Source organism: Numida meleagris, chromosome 6, assembly GCF_002078875.1.
Source record: "Numida meleagris isolate 19003 breed g44 Domestic line chromosome 6, NumMel1.0, whole genome shotgun sequence".
Classification (NCBI taxonomy): domain Eukaryota; kingdom Metazoa; phylum Chordata; class Aves; order Galliformes; family Numididae; genus Numida; species Numida meleagris.
In genome coordinates, this window is record NC_034414.1 from 37,178,893 (window position 1) to 37,201,168 (window position 22,276).

General features: G+C 39.8%; 1 protein-coding gene across 4 annotated transcripts in view; it reads left to right on the top strand.

The window, feature by feature from the left end:
* The window catches only part of KIAA0391 (KIAA0391 ortholog), a 39,517-nt gene that overhangs the window by 9,794 nt on the left and 7,447 nt on the right, over window positions 1–22,276 (top strand). For 3 of the 4 annotated variants that reach the window (XM_021402365.1, XM_021402368.1, XM_021402367.1), the window contains one exon: window positions 6,583–6,690. The exons of the other annotated variant lie outside the window; for it this stretch is intronic. In XM_021402365.1, coding sequence (XP_021258040.1) covers window positions 6,583–6,690 — 108 coding nt within the window. The remainder of the gene's footprint in view (window positions 1–6,582; window positions 6,691–22,276) is intronic. 4 annotated transcript variants of the gene reach the window in all.

The following is a 22,276-nucleotide window of genomic DNA, read 5'->3' on the forward strand; positions in this document are numbered from 1 at the left end:
TTTGTGATGCTTAGCTTTTGTATTGTCCCACTGTCTTTGTATAATGCCTGTTAAAATATCATTAGGCATTCAAGTTTGTATATGTTGGTAGCATTGCAAAGCTGAGGGTATTTTTCCACTGAGGACAGCAACCTGAGCTGCTTGTTCTCTCTCCATGGTCAGTGTGCTTGGGAAGTGCTGTGCCTGGGCGCTTGTAGCCATGGGACTGACTCACATCAGGCAGCAGCGCTGCCTGGCGTTGACGCAGAAGCATGAGCTGGCAGCACACAGCTCACCTCAGTCTGGCTGTCCGCCTGCCTGCTCTTTGCTTCTGGGTTCCTTCTTGTTTGTGACAGTGTCTCTGGAGGTTACAGCCACAGTACTTTGAGCCTCCTGCGTTATTTGTTGACTTTGCAAGCGTAATAATAGAGGACAAACAAATCGTATTTAATCCAGAGTACATAGTGATACCATACACGATACTGAGAAAAGCCTTCCTGCTTATAATGGTTCGAAGGGGATTTCCAAGATTTGAAACTAGAGGGGGAAATATTTAAAGCCTTCAGGCATAACAACAGCAGACTTAAGGGTACTCCAGTAGTTGCAACACAAAACACCTTAAAAAAAATTGTCTGGATTTCAGCTTGACGGCTGGATTCTGTGGCTCACGCACTACAACGCATTCCTGTGTTTTTCTTCTGATACCAGGAAGCACTGCCAAAAACAAAGCAGCCTGCACCACTCCGTATTTTATGAAACTGATAAAAAGTGAATGTTCTCAGTTCTCTAAAAACTGCTCTCACAGTGTTGAAGAATGCCCTGCTTGATGCTTAGGATAGGGTTTCACAGTGTTTATGTGCAGTGTAACGTTCTGTTCAATATAATTTGCTCTTTCCTTGCACTTGGGTATATTGCCATTCAATGTGCAGAGGGAAAGCACTGCTTTTTCTTTTGTTCAATGCTTAGAATTGCAAATGCTTCTGGAAAATGATGTGTCAAGAACTATTTTTGTTCTTATACACATCTTGTAGCGTCTCCACCATTCTTTATGAGTGAGTACAGGTTTTATTGTATAGAAGAAGTGACAAACAGTTGTTTCTGCAGTGGTTTTGATAGCTTTTGGTATGGTTTTCTTCTCTTTTTTTTTTTCCTTCAAATTCCATGCATTTGCATGAACAGAACGGCCTTCCTTGTATTAAAATTCCTCTATGGATTTGCTTGTGTATCTCCTTTGCATGCTGTGTTACTTTGTTTTTTAGCATTTAGATCAGTAGGCATTTTGGCTTGGTGATGAATTTGAAAGACTGTGATTTTTATTTCTGGTTGCCCAGATATTTTCTATTTAGACTTGAGCAGAAAAATGTTATGATCCTGTAATCTTAAGATTTTACCCCAATACATCTGATAGAGAGATCACCAAAAATCTCATAAAATTCTGTAGTTTCACAATGTTATAAGTTAGCACAGTCTGTGCTACCTGGTGATTGCAGTAGCCTCACCCGCTCCTGGCCTCACCCCTAAACTGTGTGCTGGCTGCTCTGTTGTGCCAGTACGGACTCACCTGAGCAGGGGAACCGGCTTAGGCTAAAGTCTGTTCCATTGGCTCAGCTCATGTCAGATAAGTTCTTAATCTGTCTGACACCTGTCTTCATTGTTGCTATGGCAAACTTGTTTGCAGTGGTAGAGGACAGGTTAGGAATGAATGGCTGAGGGAAGGAAAAAAGTGGAAATGCCTATTTCTGTGTCAGTATCAGCACATACTGTTGTGATGGTGAGAGTGATGATGGTGAAAGAGAGCATGGGACATCCAGCTGGTGTGGAGTACCAAAAAAATTGAGATTGCTTTATGCTGTTGCTGAGGTATGAATGGATTTCAGCCACCCACATGCTAGTGGATAATCAAACAAATATTTTAAATGCCGCCTCCGTGTAGGGATAAATTCCACGTTGGATTTTTACGACTGACTTAGAAAAGAACTGATGTAGTCGGTGCCCTATCCATTTGCAAACATAAGATCTCTTAGTAGAAATGCAAGTGAATCACTTCTAATGATTGTATAGTCGGCATTTCCCTGTTTTTGCAGCCAGGCAGTGAATGAAATTGGTTGTTTTCTTTTTCCAGTTCCCTTTTCGTTTGAACATAGTATACAAGAGGCTATGACTGGAACCTCCCTTATTCAGGCTTCCCACAGTCCTGCTGCAGCGAGGCATGCTCGCAAGGTACACAGACTGCTGCAAAATGTCTGGCAGCAAGTATGATAGAATTGCTGTACAGCTTATTGCAATACTTTTCTGTAGATCTCTTGCGTTAAGATAAACTTTTCCTCAGCAGCTTCTTGAGATGAACCCAAGTTAGAAATTGGTGTAGTGTTCACTGTGTTCGAGTGTCCTTGTATGTAAAGAGAGATGTTCTGCTATGTGTTGGTGTCTTGTAGGGTTCTGCAGGAGTGCATTCTGTTGTGTTTAGCAAGACATCTTCATTAGAATGTTCCTTTTGGGCTTCCTGTGTTCATTACCTCCCTGTCTGGCAAACGCACTGCTGCACGCAGATCAGGTTCTCAGTGTGGAAGGGGAAGCTTGTTTGAATAGCACGATTCCTTTTGTCTAAATTAGCCCTCATGTCATTATTGTACTGCGTTGGTGAGTTTTGTCTGGCTTCTCTTGATAGGTTGTAGCTTAGCTGCAGCTGTGCTCTGCTTAATTACATTTCATAAGGAAGATCTTCAATTTCTTTTTCCAGATGGTTAGTGAGGGGAATGTCTTGAGAGAATTGTGGGTGAATCATCTCTTTATTACTGTAGCTGTAAGTAACAACTGGATAAAGTCCAGACAATTCTTATCTTTGAAAGATCAGCATCTTTCAAATTTTATACTTTATCTCTTCTAGTGTAGGTCAGTGTGTGCTTGAATAACCCTTTGTACTGCATCTGGGTGGTATAGCCTGCTGCTTGTTCCCAAGGTTTGCCCTCTTTCCCTTCCCTATGTCTGGAGAGGATGGGAAATCTGACAACTCAAACGGTCTTTCATAGTATCATAGAATGGCTTAGGTTGGAAGGGACCATAAAAGATCACGATCCCAACCCCTGCCATGGGCAGGGTTGCCTACCGCTAGATCAGGCTGCCTAGTATCCCATCCAACCTGGCCTTGAGTGCCTCCAGAGATGGGCCATGCACAACCTCTCTGGACAGCCTGTTCCAGTGCTTCACCACCCCCTAAGTAAAAAATTTCTTCCTAACATCAAGCCTAACTATCCTTTTTTTTTAGTTTAAATCCATTCCCCCTTGTCCTATCACTATCAGACTGTGTAAAAAGTCAGACCTCTGTTGCATGTAAGCTTCCTTACTGGAAGGCCACAAAGAGGTCACCCCAGAGCCTTTTCTTCTCCAAGCTAAATAAGCTAACCGCCCTCAGCTTTTCTTTGTAGGACAGGTGCTCCAGCCCTCTGATCATCTTCGTGGCCCTCCTCTGGACACACTCCAATGGTTTGACATCCTTCCTCTATGGGGGGACCCCAAGCCTGGGCACAGTACTGCAGATGGGGCCTCACAAGGGCAGAGTAGAGGGGTCAGTCACCTCCTTCACACCACTGGCCACCCCTCTCTAGATGCGGTCCAGAATACTGCTGACCATCTGGGCTACAGTTGCACACTGGTGGCTTGTGTCCAGCTTTTTGTCCACCAGCACCCCCGAGCCCTTCTCGGCAGGGCTTCTCTCAATGAGTTCTGTATGTTCTTAAGACTCTGTACTCACCCAAGTGCAACACCTTGCACTTGGCCTTGTTGAACCTCATTAGATTTTCATGTGCCCACTTTTTGAGCATGTCCAGGTACCTCTGGATGGCATCCCTCTCTTCTGTTTGGGGAAAGAGGACTGGGTGATATTCTATGTGGTTCTTTTAGGTAATCGTTTTGTTTTCCTGAAAGGAGCAATCTTTTGTGTTGCTGGGAAAACGTAGATGGAATGGAGAAAATGAACAGATTCTTGGGAGTTTTTAATCTCTCTGAGGCTTATCACTATAGTCTTCTGAATTTGGGGATGTGAATTTGGCCTTTTGTCATCTGCACTTATTCTACTGTTAACTCCTCACCTCCTCCTGTGTGACTTAACAGTCTCCTGTGGCGGCAAGCCTTCTCTTCTGACTGTATTACATTGTTTCCTGGTATTGGGGGTGTTTTCTCATTCCCTCCCTGCTATACTGCATAGATTACTGGTAATGAGGCAAAAGGATGGTGCAGACCTGGAGGCTGGTAGGGACACACCAACAGGCCTTTGAAGTTGGAGAGGGAGATGACGAGGTGGGGTATTTGAGAGAGTGACCTTAAAGGCTGCAGCTTCTCTCCTGCTCCAAACGTGAACCACAGAGAGCCGAAATTGGCTTCTGAACGGCAATGAGCCTGTCCTGGTAACTACTGCTCCATCTGCCCCTCTGGGAGAAGAGGGAGAGCAAAGGAAAGGGTGCAGAGAGAGCACCCAGCTCCTCCATGGCTCTTCCAGTGCCTGTGCTGCAGTGCTTCCTTGGCAACACACGCTGCCCACTGGGGGAACCCACCTGCTTCAGGAACTGCTCTGTAACTATTGTTGCTTGAAATAAAATACCCCTGTGAAGAGTCTTCACTGAGTGTTTGTTATGTATGGAATGGAGCCCTTAAAGACAAGATTACACATAGACCATGTTTTCTAAAAATGTCTGACTGTAGTTAATCAGTGTTGCTTCCAGTAACGATGGCATTTGTTGGCACTGGAAAAATAATGCTCTGTATTTTCATTTGCTTCCTCTTTGTCTTTTCCATTCATACTTATCTTTGTCCCCAGACTTTTCTATTTTGCCACTGTTCTCTCTGTTTCCTTCTTTTTCTTCTTCCACTCACCTCGGACAGCTGTCCAGTGTTGCAGCAATGACTTGCCTGATTCTGAACCACGAGGAGTTCTAATGAATACCATGAGCCTGGAAGCCAGGAATCTTTTCTTTCCTCAGTTGTTTCTCTTCCCTATTCCTCCCCCCCCCCAATGCCTTCACTAGTGATGTCCTATCTGAGTCTTGATGTCCCGGTCCCTCAGATGGCAATGAGAATATTTATTTGTCTGTATAAAATATCTGGAGACTGGGAGGGGAGAAACACTTCACAGGTGTCAACAGCTTGTTTATGGTGATAGCTTTCTTGCTTTATTTCTTATACTTTCTAAATTATACTTATTTAAGCTGTAAAAGATCCCATGAAAGGCAGTTGATTCTGGTGATGCCAGGCTGAGCCGTGCTGTCTGTGTTCTTATCAGAGTACTTTCAACTGGTACAGATCTGTTCACTTGGAATTTATACCTGAAATTTTAATGTCTGAATGAGGCATTCTTATCTCACTTGGTGTTTTTGTGCTCTTAATACAAGTAATCCTTTTTCTATTATAATTTGTCATAAACATTCCGACTAAATTTGGAGTTGGTGATCATATGTTGCTGCCTGACAGCAATATATTTTCTGAGCAAATACATTCTTTATTTCACTCCTTTCTCAGAGGAAGAATTGGATGTGCTATGCAAGTTTTTGTTTGGTGTGGAGGACACAGGGCTTGTAGTTCTTCAGATTTGCATATTGCTGCGTGGTTACATGAATAAGGGAAGGCTGGAGGAGTCGTTCTTGTATTCTAAGCAGCAGACATGAAATTTGTGATTGTTGTGAGTTCCTGTGAGTTTATTTGTAGCTGTAGACTGAAACCTCTGTTACCCGATAAATAGGTTTTATCTGTTTACAAAAGGGTCTTTTATGAAGTGAGGTCACTTGCCCACCAGGATGGATTAGGGTTCCTATGCCTATTAAAAACAGTCAGAAGCAGGAGATAGAAATGTAGAGCAGGTGTCTGCTGAAAACACTAAGTCTTTAAAATCAAAAGACAAATTCATGAAGATTTTACTAAAACTTTCTACTCTGTTCTCTTCCTTTGGGATCTCAGGCCTAAAGGAATTGTGATTTTCCTTCTGTCGGAGAGAAAAAAAAAAAAGCAAACCAACATGGATGGATGCTGTTACTTAATCACTGTATTGTTTCTGATGTAGTAAGGAATTCATTGGTTTGCTAGACTTAAAACAATTTATCTCTCAGAAATGCAGGGCTGTGCTTGTAAGTGAGTGCTTATTTAAATATAAATCTGTTATCCAAAGACTGGCATTCGGAGATTTCAGGATTCTTACAGAGAAATGAAGCATGATGCTTATTCTACATTTGGAAATGTTAGAGTTAGTGATAGTGCCACAGTCTCTTGGGATGTAAAACTTTTATTTTGAAGCTGTTCTGTAAAAAATGACTGTAACATGCATCTTTATAAAAGTGTATAATTCGGATTATAACTGTTAAAATCTGGATAACTGCAAAGTTGTGGTTTTCAGTAGTAATGTAATTTAAAAGTATGTCAAAACTATCTAATGTAACATTTATGTCTTCTAAAAGTAGTTTTTCTGTGCATGTTGTTGTTTTTGCAAAAATGCAAGTAAGAAAATTGAGAGCTTTAGTGGTGGCTTCTTTGTTTGTTTTTATTAAAAAAAATGAATGAAAACTGTTTCTATTAAATGAAACCTATTATTTCCCACATCCTTTTGTTTGTTTATTTCAGGAATTTGAAGCCTTTCAAACATTTGTGGAAAATCGACTTCCGTTTGATATTGTTATTGATGGACTCAATATTTCCCATATAATGCCCAGAAAGGTGCAGTGTGAAAATGTAAGTGCTGGTTAAATATTAATTAAGGATTGGGTGTATGCTTAGGCTGATGGCAGAACAGTTAGTGCCTCGTTATTACTTACCCTCTTGAGAAATTGATCAAACATTTTTGTAGCGCGTATTACAATTCAAAGATTTATCTAGACTTCGCGGATTAAAACAGTCAGATGAAAGATGGTGGTTCTTACATATTTGACTGTTAGTCAAATAAAATCACACCTAAATTTCTCTTAGTATGCCATGCTCAGAGATAAGCTACTGATGATAACTTTATTAGGACGTATATTGTGTCTGTTTTCATAATAATAGGGAACAGAATATATGTATTATATAGAAAATTTAATCTAATACAGTTATGCTTGTAAGTCTTTATACTGAAATAACTCTTAGTTCAAACTGCGTCCTGTACAGGTTTAAATTTCATCTTGCTTTCTCAAGCATTTGAGTCCTGTTCTGGCAAGGGGCAAACAAGCTTTGTTTCTTTCCACTTTGGTGATTTTTTAGAATAATATTGCCTCTTTACCAGTCCCATTTTTGAGAATTCTTGATACTTCTTTTTTGGTATTTCACTAAGAAATGGCTTCATGTTTTTTATTGTTGTTGTTTTCGTCCAATTCAATATTTATTTTAAATTAGTAATTACATGACATAAAAGTATTTTAGACCACCCAAAGGAGGGCTATGAAGATGGTGAAGGGTCTAGAGGGTATGATGTATGAGGAGCAGCTGAGGTCCTGTGGTTTGTTCAGCCCAGGGCTGAGGGGAGGCCTCATGGCTGCAGCTCCTCACAGGGAGCAGAGGGCAGCGCTGAGCTCTGCTCTCTGGTGACAGAGGCAGGACTGCAGGGAGCAGCATGGAGCTGTATCACGGGAGGGTCAGGCTGAGGAAGAGTCCTTCACCAGAGGGTGGTGGGCATGGAACAGGCTGCCCAGGGCAGTGGTCGTGGCACTGAGCTGTCAGAGTTCTGGAAGTGTCTGGACAATGCCCTCAGATCTATCACCTCAAGCTGAGCGGTGCAGTCGATGCATTGGAAGGAAGGAAAGCCATCCAGAGAGACGTGGACAGGCTGGAGAAGTGGGCCCACGAGAACCTAATGAGGCTCAACAAGGCCAAATGCAGGGTGCTACACTTGGGCCAGGGCAATCCCAGGTATTTATACAAACTGGGGGAAGAACTCCTTTAGAGCAGCCCTGCGGAGAGGGACTTGGGGGTCCTGGTGGACGAGAAGCTGGACATGAGCTAGCAGTGTGCGCTGGCAGCCTGGAAGGCCAACTATGTTCTGAGCTGCATTAAAAGAGGAGTGGCCAGCAGGGAGAGGGAGGTGGTGGTCCCCATCTACTCAGCTCTTGTGAGGCCCCATCTGGAGTACTGCGTCCAGGCCTGGGGGCCCCAGCATGAGAAAGACATGGAGCTCTTAGAACAAGTCCAGAGGAGGGCGGCTAAGATGATCAAAGGGCTGGAGCACCTCTCCTATGAGGAAAGGTTAAGGGAACTGGGCTTGTTTGGTTGGGAGACGAGAAGGCTCCAGGGAGACCTCATTGTGGCCTTCCAATACTTGAAGGGAGCATATAAACAGGAGGGGGAACAATTGTTCACGAGGGTGGATAGTGATAGGACAAGGGGGAATGGTTTTAAACTAAGACAGGGGAGATTTAGGTTAGATGTTAGGAGGAATTTTTTCACTCAGAGGGTTGTGATGCACTGGAACAGGTTGCCCAAGGCGGTTGTGGATCCCCTATCCCTGGAGGCATTCAAGGCCAGGCTGGATGTGGTTCAGGGCAGCCTGGTCGAGTGGTTGGCGACCCTGCCCACAGCATGGGGGTTGAAACTCAATGATCTTTGAGGTCCTTTTCAACCCAGGCCATTCTATGATTCTATATGTTCTAGTTTTTGGGAGCCAGGAGTTGGACTTGGTGTTCCTTATGGTTTCCTTCCAACTTGGGGTATTCTGTGACATGTCTTCCAAAGCCAAACTTCAAACTTTCAAATTCTTTACATTTAAAAAGGAAGTAATTTACTTCTAGTAATTACAAGAAAAACTGTTTTGTTCTTAGAACTACTTTAAAACTATTCTGAAGAGGCAGGATATCCTCTTGTATATGGAGATAAAAGCAGCTGATCTTGGGAGCTAGATAAACCTGCTGAAAGATGTCTGAGAGCTGTGGTGAAGTTTCATGAGATTCTGGCTCCTGAAAAGGGTACTTTCCTTAGTATGAAAATAGAAAAGGAAGTTTACAAGTTGTTTGCATGGGATCATGGAGAAGTGTTGATTATCTGAGAAGATTCCCAGGCAGTGTGCAGTGGCACAATATTTTTAGACCTATAAAGAGAGATTTATGCTGCCAAAGGAGGAAAAGAAGTGTTGGCTTGTTGATGTCTGGCATTGGTTCATGCCTGTTGCAGTGTGGGAGCTCTGAATGAAGTCCTGAGTATTCAGTAAACATTCTGTGAAGATACTCAAGACTCGTCTGGACTCCTTCCTGTGTGATCTATTGTGCTTTCACAGTAGTGTTTGGACTTGGTGATCTCTATAGAGGTCCCTCCAACCCCTCCAATCTGTGTGATTGGAGGCAATGGAGTGAAGAGTCAGCTTGGTCTTGTGGGATAATTACTGCTGATTTCTAGTCAGAAATCCTTCTAGGAGATATTGGCGTGTTGAGCAGCATAAGCTAGCTTTGAATTCCTTCTTAGCTTCCTCTGTGTTTATTGGAAGGACCTTAGGATCTGTCATGCCAGGCAGCCCCAGGAGGGCAGTATGGAGACATCAACTTTCCATTTAGATGATTCTGTATAGGTACGGGTTGAATCCCTCATGAGTCGTAGATACTTACAGATTAGGAGAGTATGTATGCTATTCTGTCTTGCATAACAGAACAGTAACTGCTAAACAAAAGAAAAGGAGGAAAAAAATCAGCAGTGCAAAACAGTGCAACTCTTTCTTCTGCCTCCAAGCTTTCCCTCCAGATAAGGAAAAGGCAGGCCACAGGAACCTCTGCAGAGTAGTTCCCCATGTGTGACTGCTGACCTGGCTGCAGGCTGCCCTTTGAAGGCTCATGCTGCCACCAGCAAGAATGGCCAATTTAGACGAGGGGCGTGTTGTGACTCTTTAGTGACCTCTTTTGCTTGTCTTGAGAAATTATAACACAGCAGTGTATTTCCAAGAACTTGTGTTAAAAGCTGCACAACCCAACGTGTTTTACTTTAAGAAAAGTTAAATTATTCTACGTCTCCAGGTGGGAATCATCTGTGCTCTTCTCAAGGGTTTATTACTTCATCTGTCAGACTTAGTCAGAACACTGTATTGTAAACCTGTTCCCAGCCTACCAGGTGTACAGTATGATGGGTGAAAGAGCAAATGAGATTGTTGTTCTCTGTAACCGTGAATGTGTAAATTGTTGGCTTTTTGTACCACTTCTAACACAGCTTGGAGATAATACCAGAATAGAAGTCACTGTTAAACATGGGAAGTGGCATAAGATCTATGTGGCAACTTTGACACATTCTCATCTTTATTTAAATTTACCAAAAAGTATTGTCCTACTTTTAGATTTAGCTGTAGGAAATGTGAATGTGTTGCTGAAGAACAACTAGCTAACTCTTAGTGTTTTTACCAATGTTTTCTAATTTTAATAATCTCACTACTTAATTTTTCAAACAGCTTAATATTTATAATTCCACTGATGTGTTCTGTAAACATCCTCAAAGGTGGCTGGGCATGTGGGGAAGGCACAAGTGCCTTGTTCGTGGGGTGAGAAGAAAAGGAAAAACAGCAGAATTTGAAGGAATTATTTTTGCTCACTTAATCCCAAAAGTATTCCAGCATTCTGTAAAATGAAATTCATGACTTCCCGTAGCCCCAGGCACCTTCAGTTTTCACAGCTAGCACTTATTTAACAGAGCATCATGAATCTTACTGACTTGGCAGATTTACAGGAATATTCTGTGGTAATTTCTGTATTATATGACATGGTCACTTTGTAATTGTAATCCTTTTTTTTTCGCCAGGTTGATTTTTAAACTAGAGCTGTTTTCCTGATACAAATCACCATGCAGCTGCATCAATTACTGATAAAAGAGGAGGGAGTGTGAGGGTGGGATCAAACTCTTTGGAGAGGAATAGAATGTTGAGAGGATGCCTTTTGAAGGCAGTCACTGTAAAACTGCAACATTAGATATTAGCAGTACCTCTTTTCAACCCTTTGCAACTTAGTGCATCATTTTAAATTAGACATTAAAATTGATTTCTAATTAAAAGGTATCGTAGAATGGAAATTATTCTTGTTATGTAATCCAAGCAGTAGGAACAGAATCCCATGAAGTGTAAAATAGTTGAGTCATATATTTCTTGCAGTCATCTGTGTGTTATATTCTCCTCCTGTTTAAGACTGCTCCTGATCCTGATGTGTTTGCCTTGATGAGTCAGTCACAGTTTATAAACTACCATTTTTGTAGTACAAACTGAGATAGCCTTGCTGTTTGACTAAGCAGAGGTCACTGGGGCTGTGTTGTGACTTTGAGGTTAATCCAGATGTATCTAGTGACATAAATCCTCAGCTAGCACAATGACGGTTGGAACTCCCTGTCCCCTGCTGCCCTGACTTCCTGCAGTGCTCCTGCCTTTCACCTTGTAAAGGTCAAGAGAGGGAGTTTCCACACATTAGCTGTGTGGTTCTTTTATTGAACAAAGACTGTTGCATAATTTTCAAACGCACTTTTTCCAGTTTATCAGTTTTATGTAGTATTCCTTAGAAGAGAGGGGAATCTAAGCACATGCAGGGATAGATATCAAGGCTCTGAAGCATCCCACTTCCCTTGTGGGAAAGAAGTGTAGCAGCAGAGAGTGTGTGTGTGTGTATGTATGTATGTTTTGAATGTGTGCTGGAATAGATCAAAGCAAACTCACAATTCCCTTCTTCAAACAGTTCAGCCACTGAGGCCTAATCAACCCTAACTTTTCACTCTCCAATTTCTGTATTGAACTCAGACATCTAAAAGATGGGTAAAATACTTACAGATTGAGTTCCTTAAGCACAAAGGAATAGTTCTTGCTCTTGGTGGGGAGTTCAAAGTGGTTGCTCCCAAACTTAATCAGCATTTCTATAAATGGACTACACAAGTTCATGTAATTCCCATGCAAATTACAGTAGGTCTGTACAACAGCTGACAAAGCCAGACCCTTGCTGTTCCCCTCTCTTCCCAGCCTGGTGGCAGCAGTTGGCAGCCAGTTCCACCACACCTCCTCCCCTCAGCAGCAGTCAGATCCTGCCAGAAGAGCCACCAAAACTGCCTTCCTGCACCTCTCACAGCCTTCCATAGGAAAGAAGGCTGTGGCTGCTCTTGTTGGGGGCTGCTCTGAGACAGACAGAGGGATGGGATTTATGTGGCATGTATTTCCTCTCTCTTCCAGGGGAAAAGTAGCAAACTTGCTGAATGGAGGCTTAATAATGGGAGAAAGGCTGAGTAACCGGATAAATGTTAATTAGTTTTCAAATTTTGTCAAGGGGATTCAAAATTTAAACCTAGTATTATAGTTTTAGCTGTTTTAATGGTTTTGTGCTAGTTATACCTGTGCTCCCCAACCTTGGCAGTATGGAAAAGGAAGGGGAGAAAGAGGTTGCAGCCTTGAAAGGAAAGCTGACAGTGAGAAGACTTCTGCTGGGGCAGAGGAGTAAAACAGGATGGAGGATGCTAGTCTACAGGAAAATAGTGAATGGTCTTATTAAATGTCTGGAAAAAAAAAAAGACTATGGAATTGAAGAACTTTGAAGAATCATTCTTCATAAATTCAGCTCAGAACTGTTGGTTTGATATGAGCCTTATTCACAGTGTCAAGGCTCTTTCTCCATATATGAAGATTAAAAATACAGCTCTTAAAATAAAGAAAGTGGAAAAAAGAGGGAAAAAATACAGGGACACATTAACCCATCATTAGTGACTCCAATCAGTTTTGGAGTATAACTTTGTTTCTTTGCAGTCTCTTGTACCTATAAATTATCAGCAATTTAAAGGAAAAAAAAGCTATTGGAACTTGCAGTATTTGGGAGAAACTATAAGCAAAGCTTTCTCTTGCATGTCTGATGTACTGAATACATTTGAAGGTTGAAGAACAAAAGAAGTAATACCTGTGCTTACATATAGTAGACAAATACAGGTACTAATATACTCAGATTTTCATTTAGTAATTTCTCCCAGTCTTCAAGTCTGTTCCTAGCTGTGCTACATGTGTATGAGATCTAGTGAGACAGTGATGCTTTGTACAAAACATGAGCTGTACTCTATGAGCTGTCCTGCAAAACAAGCATTTATTAATGAATTTGCCCCAAATCAAGTCATGCATGGAAAACAATTTTTTTTGTCTTTGAGTCGCTTGGCAGCAACTGTGATTTGTTCAAGTACTTCAGTGTCTTTAAATGAAGTGAAAATTGAGTAGATCCATGAGTCATTCTCTGTTCAGAATCAATACATCCAACAGAGGTCTTATTTGTCATACTGTGACAGTTCATCAATTCTTCCTCCCACCATCTCTTGTCCTACCACTCAGCAAAGTTGTCAGATGTGTTTGTCCATTTGCTCTCAGCCTTTTCCATCTCTCTCTTTTCTGTCTTTGATAGTCCAAGTTTACATTTCCTTGGTGACTGAAAGTTTTCCCTGTTACTCAAAACAGTAGGAATTTGTCTTTGTAAAATCTGTTTCAGTCTTTGGAACTGTGCTTTCAGTTCCTTTGAGTATTGGTCAAATAATGAAGATATTTGATGGATTCACTGAAAATCACCTCCAGCATCTGTGTAACGATCTTCAGTTGATTTAGTCACAGAATACCTTTGCTGACATTCAAGTTTTCTCTTAGAAGAGAAAAGGAACTCAAATACTGGCAGGTACTCTTGCAACTTCACTTATTTCTAGTGTTAGAGGTGTGTGACTGGTGCTCTCAGCATTGCATTTTGTCTCTCCTCAGTTATTTCTGAGAGTCCTTGAGTGTCTGAGCAGGTGTACTGGGTCAGTTTCTTCTCGTAAGTCACGTGTAAGAGACTGATATGCTAAAATCTTCCCCTCTTCATACTGGGGCCATGTTGAATAAGGTAGATCAAGTTCATAAATTTTTGGTCACCAGATCCTGAAGAACATCATAGCTGTTAAGCTTCTAAGGGGAGGTGAAGGAAACTAGGCTTGTTTGCCTCAAACTTAGAGGAAAGACCTGAAGAGTCTGTCTTCTCACAGTTCTTCAGAAAGGTCTGATTCTTTCAGTTTGTGGCTAAAAAAGAAATGAAAGGACACTTGAATATTCAGCTTCACATATATAATAATTGAAGGCATGTTTGTCATGAGTGTCACAGATTCTGGAAATACACCTCCGAGTAGTAAGGATGTATGCTTTCACTTTCCTTTCAGAGGCACCTGATCTGATTTTGCATTCCTTGATGGAAAGAACAAAGCAGCAGAAACTGAGCAGGTTAAGCAATTTGACCATGGGACAGCCTCTCCCTCTTGCTTTCTGCTCAAGTCTGATACTTTGTTGTAGTGCCTCCCTTTACTATTTGCAACCTTTGCTGCTGGTTACAAGGCTGAATAAAGAAGGTGATTAAATTAATGGTTTGTATTGATTCCTCTCTGGTATTTTATTATTTTCTGCTTTTGTATGTGACTGTAGCAGCAAATCAAATGTTAAGATGAGTGCAGGAACCCGCAGACGCTCCTTTTTTATGAGAGGAATTGCATCACATCTGTTATAACAAAAACTCTTGTACATCACCAGATCCACGAGCTTGAAATTCAAGAAAGCAGAATGAACGTGGCCTCATGATTCATGTCCCAGTGAACTCTGTAACTGTAGTAACGGGTTGTTTGTTGTGCTGTTGAGAAGTCCCCCTGAAATCTAGGTGATAAAGTCGAATAGCATTTATGAAGTGGATGAGTTTCAATCCTGCTGTTCCACTTTCCCCTTTAAAAAAAAAAACAGCAAGATGAACTTTCTTTGGGGTGCCCAACTGATTCATCTAATTATGGAACTGTTACCTGTATGGCAATGGTATGCTATGCCTCCAGACCTGAAACCCAGTCTTCAGGGAACTGAATTGTATCTTTAGAAATGATTCTTGTGTGGGAACTCTGTATTGAATAGTGCCATTAAGATATGGAGAGTAGGCCTGAAAATTGGAAGTTTGGTTTATTATGGGCTAATTCTATGTAAAAATAAATATTTGATTTGAGCCTGAGAAATGCTGTTGGTTATTTTTGTGTGTCATCTTAAAGATAATCTAGATAAAATCGTCAGAACAGTGGTTGCATTCATTTATATACATCTGGATTTATGTACTTTGAAAAGCAATCAGTTTTTGATTCACACTTGGCTTTTATATCTGATATGCTATTTTTAGCAGAAGGAAAATACACCTGTTTTGAAGCTATGTTATCTGAGGGAGAAAAGGTACAATGAAGCTAAAGCCTAAATTTCATTTTGATTTGTTTTTGAAGTTATGAAAGCCTAGATTTTCTTGCACAATCAATTATTTCCAGAGATTTCAGTATATTGACATGCTGATCAATGATTCAACAAGTTAATCCACATTTATTGTTTTTTCTTTAATTGAGTTCTACTTGTAGAGCTAGAGTAGAAGGAACATTTGTATAGGTAGCTAAATCTATTTAAATAGAGGTTATAAAATGGTTATAAACTGCAGTGGAAATTAAAAACAAAGTTAAATTGTCTTTTTTTAAATCTTCCCGAAAAATTGAGTAGAATTCTGCGCAGCTTCTAATCTAAATCTCTTCATAAGCTGATTGTTCGTGTTCATCTTTGGAACAAGAAAATTAATTTATGAACTCCTATTTGAATCTAGGATAACTGTACCAAAATGAAGGCAACACTGTGAACATGATCACACTGATGGTATGCTTGTTCAAAACCGATTCACAAGAATTCATGTTTCAGACTTCTGACAAATTGTAAGAACACTTAATGTAAAATACTGTTGCCCATTACAGGTGAATCCTGCATCAAACAGTTACTGTGAAAAATCTAATTTTTTCCTGTACTGATTTTTCACGTCAGATGCCAGAAGTGACAGGTTGTGTCAAGTTTGGAGGGATTCCTGTTGTTACAGTCTGGGAGACTTTGTTACTGATTTAGAAACTTGTGAATTAAGAAATTGCATCCTGACTAGCAAATCTAATTGCCGTTGATAGAATTTCCTCTGATAAATTTATTTAATTACCTTCCCAGAATACTTTTGACTTTCATCCCTAAAGAATGTTCCCCCAAACCACGTTTTAAATCACTTGGAATGCTTCATCTCTGACGCTGTACTTATTAAACAGCCTCATATTTTTAGGAAACCTACATCTTCTTGAGAAAGTCTCGATTTCTATTCAAATCATTTACATATTTCATTTTAACCTTTACAACTATCTGCTGGTTTTTTTTCTTTCCACACAGAGGTACTAGCTTGTGATACTGTTTCCTCCTGATCTATTATTCACCAGCCACTTCTTTAATAATCTGAACAGTTCTTTTCATGGTTCTACTCAGAAACATGCATTCAAGTTATAGCGAGTTAAGTGAGTCAGAAGCTACAGATGTTGTCAAAACTGTGTGGATGTAAAGACTATTTTCCAACCAATTTTATCGGTATTAACTGATACTTTCTGAGCCATTTATACCATTTCCAACTGCTGCTTTGTCCTATCCTTGCACAATTTTTCCTGTAGTGACTGTTAAAAGTGGAGCCACGTATCTGTCAGATTTTTGATGACACCAGCTTACCTTTGAGTTAAATAAGGAAATACTACATGTGTTTATATCTGTCCTCATATTTACCTGCTCACTTCTGTGATCATTAAAAAAGAAACGAGTTGGCAGTAATGTTTCTTCTGTCTGCAATATTTTAATCTCTTTGATTGAAAAAGATCCTTTCCAGGGTTCATGTTGTTATGGCTCCTTGAGTAAGTTATGTACGCTGTGTGGCATGAGCTCTCTAACAGAAGTTAAGAACCAGTTCATTTCCATTGATTCAGTGATGTTGTTCCTAACTCACATGATGTACCTATGTGGAAGAATCCTCTTTGATGATGTCTTCTCTCCTTGTTTATTTCCTAGCTGTGTGATATTTGGGTGAACTAGGTAGTGCTTACACTATGCAATGAAAAAATTAAACATAGAAGTGTGATGTAGGTACTTATTAGAGTTGTGGTTCATTGGAATTTGAACTTTGACATTTAATACAATTTGGGGAAAGCTGAGTGGAAGACAGGTATTCCTTAGATGCAAGTACTACCTATACTGCTACCTGTTTGATTGATTGATTGATAGGAATTTTCTTCCACCACATCCTTATGTTGGCATATATTTGAATCAATAAATGAAATGGTTGTAAGAGAGATGCATGAGTATAGTCAGAGAGCTGAACCACGCAGCCTTAATGGTGTTGATTTATCCTGCCCATTATTAGGATGCATTGCCCTGGGCTTGTCTAATCTTAATTTTGCTATATTGCTTTCAGTACCTAAAGTCATTTTTTCTTTACACATTATATCCCTGAAAAACTTTGTATTGTGCTATCTAAATCCTTTTATGCATGGTGGCCCTAAGATGCAGTAGTTGAAGGAAGTGGTTTAAAATAAAATAATTGGAGGCTTTTGACATCATCACTTGTCATTGATATGTATGTCATACTTCATGTTTTCTTGCCACAAAGAGTAGAAAATTCTGTCTTTCTACTGAATGAGCATCCCCAAATGGACTTTCAGAAGTGCCAATGGTAAAGGATAGGGATTTTCTATTTTCTCTCATTTCTGAAAGCCCCTTCACTCTGCTGGCATAGCCAACATAAACAGTAACATCAAATAGTTTTAACACTGAATTACCAGATAAACTGAGCTGTACTGTCCGTAAACTAAAGTTATCCCTTGCACATGAGCTCAGACATTTAGTCTTGAGTGCTGCAGGGGACATAATGTGGTATGTGCATTGTTTCCACAGAAGTGGGCAAAGATGCAGTGGAATTCCTCAGATGGGCTGGGGCGTATAGTCACGGACAGATAGCTGGAAACAATTATTCCGAGTCCCCAAAATGAAATTTGCTTTGAAATGAGAGAGACTTTTGGAAACATTGGGTGAGGCGTGCTTATTTTGCTTCTGTTGCCTGAACCTTTCTGGTGATCGTGTTTTAATATTCTCAAGCTTATTTTTCTGACTACAGGGACAAAAATTAACAAAGTAGACAAAGATTTTCGTATAACCAGTTGGTTCCAGGAGATGGAGCTTCTTGACAAATGTCAAATATCACCCATAATTAACTTGTGGGAGCTGACAATAGTATCAGTTTGTCAAATTACTTTATCTTAACTCCTGAGTTAAAGAAAAATACTTAAGATAAACACTGACCCACCCAGTGCTCAGCTATTGAGTATTTCAGACTGTTATCAACACACTTCTATTTAAAAGCATTGAAGTAAATTAGATCTTCTGGATCTTAGCCGTGGTGGGGACTTTCAGACCTTCACTGTCTAGGATCTCCAGCCTCAGATATTGGCATCAGTGATACCGGTAGCAAAATAACATGAGTCTACAGTGTTGGATGATGCAAATTAATGACTATATTAATAAGAATAATGCTAAAACATGAAAGTTCCCTAGGTTTTCTCCAGCCTGATAAATATTAGTTATGCTTACATTAGTATTAAGCAGATTGCTTCCTTGATCCCTTCTTGCTGGATGCCTCAGTGCATGGTCTACCAGGTAGCTGGTGTGTGCGCAGGGCAGGTGGGCCTGGCTCTAGCCATGCAGCTAGCTGCTCGTCCACCTTTGGCCTTTGTGCTGTAGTTTGTTTCTGCTAATTTTTGCCCTCTAGAAGATAAAGGTTTGATATGTTCTCTGTCAGATTAAACACATTTTTCATCTTTCAAACAGAAATCACCAGATTTGAGTAGCGTTGGTTAATGTATTTATTTGTGTAAAGGACTAGAAGTTCTTACTGGAACAGCTGTTTTAGGAGGTAGTGTCTTTGGCTGTGAATAATAGTCTGTAGCAAGCAGCTGGAAAATAGTAGTAATGAGGAGCAGAACAAAAACTGTGAAAATTCTGTAATGAACGTTTGCTGCATGCTATAGGTCCTTTTTTTTTTTTTTTTTGATTGCAAGCTGTTGATTTACAGATGATTTTCCTTGTTATTGTGTCATTCTAACTGGGCCACAACTCTATTTACCTCTGGGCACAGAAACTATATTTTAAAGTTTTTCTGTAATTCTCAAGTTTGTTGAAAGGTAAATTGTCGCTGCAGAGGCACAGCTCTACAGTGCTTTGAACAGCGTCATACGTGATCCACTGATCTCCCCAGCTGGTGCAGCTCCTTTCCTCAAAGAACAAAAGTACCGTCTGGGACTTTCTGAACCACAGATTGGGGAAGGGGAAAACACTTCACAGTGTACTGGGTCAGTGATGCTGTACAGACATCTGCATAGGACAGTGGTGAGAACTAAAACATTGGTATCTTTTAAACTGTCAGTTTCGGTCTTACAAAGCAGATTTCAGTCCTGCACTAAGTTATTTCCTATCTATGGAAAAGATCGATCAAGCTTGTGCTTTCATTTTCATAACACCACTGCCACCACCACCCAGACATCCTGCTCACATTTTGGATTTTCAGTACTCACATATAACTTCTGACCCAGCCTGTCAAAATCTAAGACTGGCGCAGCTTCATCTGGTTCACAGATATTCCTTTCTAATAGCTATTTTTTCTACATTTTTTCTAAAATAACAGAATTCTTCTGTGACCTAAAGTTTTTGTATACAGCTGCTACAGTAATAGTAGAAATGCAAAAATATCAGTGTAATGTCAGACCCCTGAAGTTGCAACTTCATTTAGGACAATTCTTTCATTTACAGTTTGTGGCTCTAATAGATGAAGTTTCACTTCTGTATGCTATATAAAATAAGTTAAACCTTATGCCTTCTCATTTTCATAAAACTTGCTTCTTCATGAAAATAAAGGTGGTGTATTTGCAGTACTTGGTGCCATTAAGCTGTGAGTAGTGAACAGTAAGAAAATAAGTGTTGAGGAAACAGCAGTACAGGCAGGAAGAATTTAAGAATGAGAACAAAGGATAGTACTGAGATGTGGAAACACGTGTGTGACACTTTGTGTCCTTTGAACTTTTACATGTTCATTTTCCTCCTGCTGTATAATCACTGATAGACAGAATCATCTCACTCATTCCCTTCCTGTGGAAGATTTATACCAATAACTCTTTTCAATACTTTGCAGATCTCCAAGTTTTGGTACAAAATAGTGAATACTCACTAGAAGTCTGGATAAAACAAACATCCATGTAAGATGCCTGTTGTGGCTTAACCCTGCAGGCAGCTGAGCATGACACAGCTGTTCACCCACAAAGCAGAATTTATTGAAATTTGGGAAGGATGTTGTACCATGATTAGTAGTTTTGCTTGTGTAAATTGACTTTCTGGATTTCATGATAAACCTTATGAAAAGAACAAGATGAATTAAATCTATAATTCTTTTATCATTATAATGTCTTTAATTGCAGTGTAAGGAAAAAATGGTTCATCTTTTTAATTTATGGTATTGATACTTAACTCCTGGAAAGGAGAAGATGGGAAACATCCAGGAATTATTATTATTAATAATAATAACATTATTGTAAACTTGCCATTATTTCTGGTGAATTAATCTCTTAGACAAGAGTAAAATGTGTATTTTAAAACTTAGACATATGCAAGAGAGACATTTTATCCTTATTATTAAAGAGTCGTGTTCCAACAAATCATGCTATAATTCCTGAAAAGACTCAAGTGACTCAGGTGCTCAATCTTACTTTATAAGGAGATCCCTGTAACAGGGGTGTAATTTTCAAGGAACACAACAAAAGTCTAAAACTATTAATGTTTAGAGTTGATGAACCGAGCTTATGAGCCATGAATGATACCTGTGTCTTTTTATTGCCCAGTTTTGTCTGAAAATAATGTATTAAAAATATAATTGTACAGTAAGAATAAGCTTTGTATATGAGTGTTTTAATTGCTTACAGAGATGAGCAGCTCTGCCTCCCACAAATTCCCTTGCAGCAGAAGTCTCCGTGTTCCCTTCACAAGCCCCCTGTCAGGAAATCAGTTAGGTGGGAACATAGGATTGGGAGCCGTTTGCTTAACCTTCCCACCCCTCAAAACTGTGCAGCCAAGTGGAGAGTGTGGAGCCAAAAGAGCAGGAGCCATCTCAGCCTAGATTTGTAGTTCTCACACATGAACTTTTTTCAACATGTGGAGAAGTGCAACTTCTGAGATCGCATAAGTCAAAGCCTAGGCATAGATTTCAGATTATTGATTATGACTGCACTGTGTATTCCTGAATTCCTAAAATCTTAAGGAAGTTTGCTACACTTGTGACAAAAGGCGAAAATGACTGTATTACATTATTTTCCTCATGAATACAAACATTTCCCAGTTTTAGTTGTTGCTTTATCAAAATGCTACTTTGAATTTCAAATTCACCCCTTCTCTTCATCTTTATGCCTACTTCATAATTACTGAGCCAACATCAATGGGTCTGCTTGCATGTATAAACACATAGTATATATATTTTTTAAGTGATTAGGAAAGATGGTATCGTAACGGGTTAACAAAAAAATCCTCTATGCAATTCTAATCCTGTTGCTACATAACAGAATAGTTTGTGGATTGGGAAACTTAATTGGCACTGCAGTGACTTTCAAAACTCAACTTTGAAAAATTCAGTTATGCAACTAAGGAATGTTTGTGTTTCCACATATTTCTTGAATTGTTTTAAGAGTCTGAGACTATTTTTCTCTTCTACAAATTCTGCTACAAAATTGAGCAGCTCCCTGCTGCTCTCTCTCTTTCTTAGCTGTCACTTCAGAGTTCTCGACATTGTTCATTTAATAACATGCTATGCTAACTGTTGTCATTACCCATTTCTCTTAGTTGACCTTTATTCATCTGAAGATCATGATGATGATGAAAATATTATCATTCAAAAAGAATGACATTCAATAAATGTGTGCAAGTATGGTGACACTAAAAGATTTGTGAGGTGTAAACTCTGAGAAGGGACTGAGGTCTTCCAAAGTAGTGACCCATTCTGAAAAGCCAGACTCCAAAAAGCTCTCTTCCAACTGATGATCCTGCTCCTGCTCCCCATCCTTCATGTCATACTAACAAGTTAAATTCTGTGTATAATTTCTATATAAATATATTTATTTGGTACCTGCGTGCATCCCATTTGATTCTGTTAATTCTTGTAGAAAATACTGCTTCACTATCCATCAAGTGATTACTTGTTATGCCTTTTGAGTAGGGTGTAGCTGTAATTGAATTAAATATTAAAAAATGTCTATTTCAAAGCATTTTTTTTTTACATCCCTCTCTGCTGGGAATTGTAAGGACCTATCCCTATCTTTCTGTGGCATAGAAGAAATTTGTAACAGTTTTCCCAAACCTAGAGGCAATTTAAGAGATCTATTTTGTTGAGATGACTCTTGTTTGAAATAAAAATTTTCCCTATAGTCTATAATAATGCAGAATGGAATGCCAGAGTCTAATTACAAAAATACT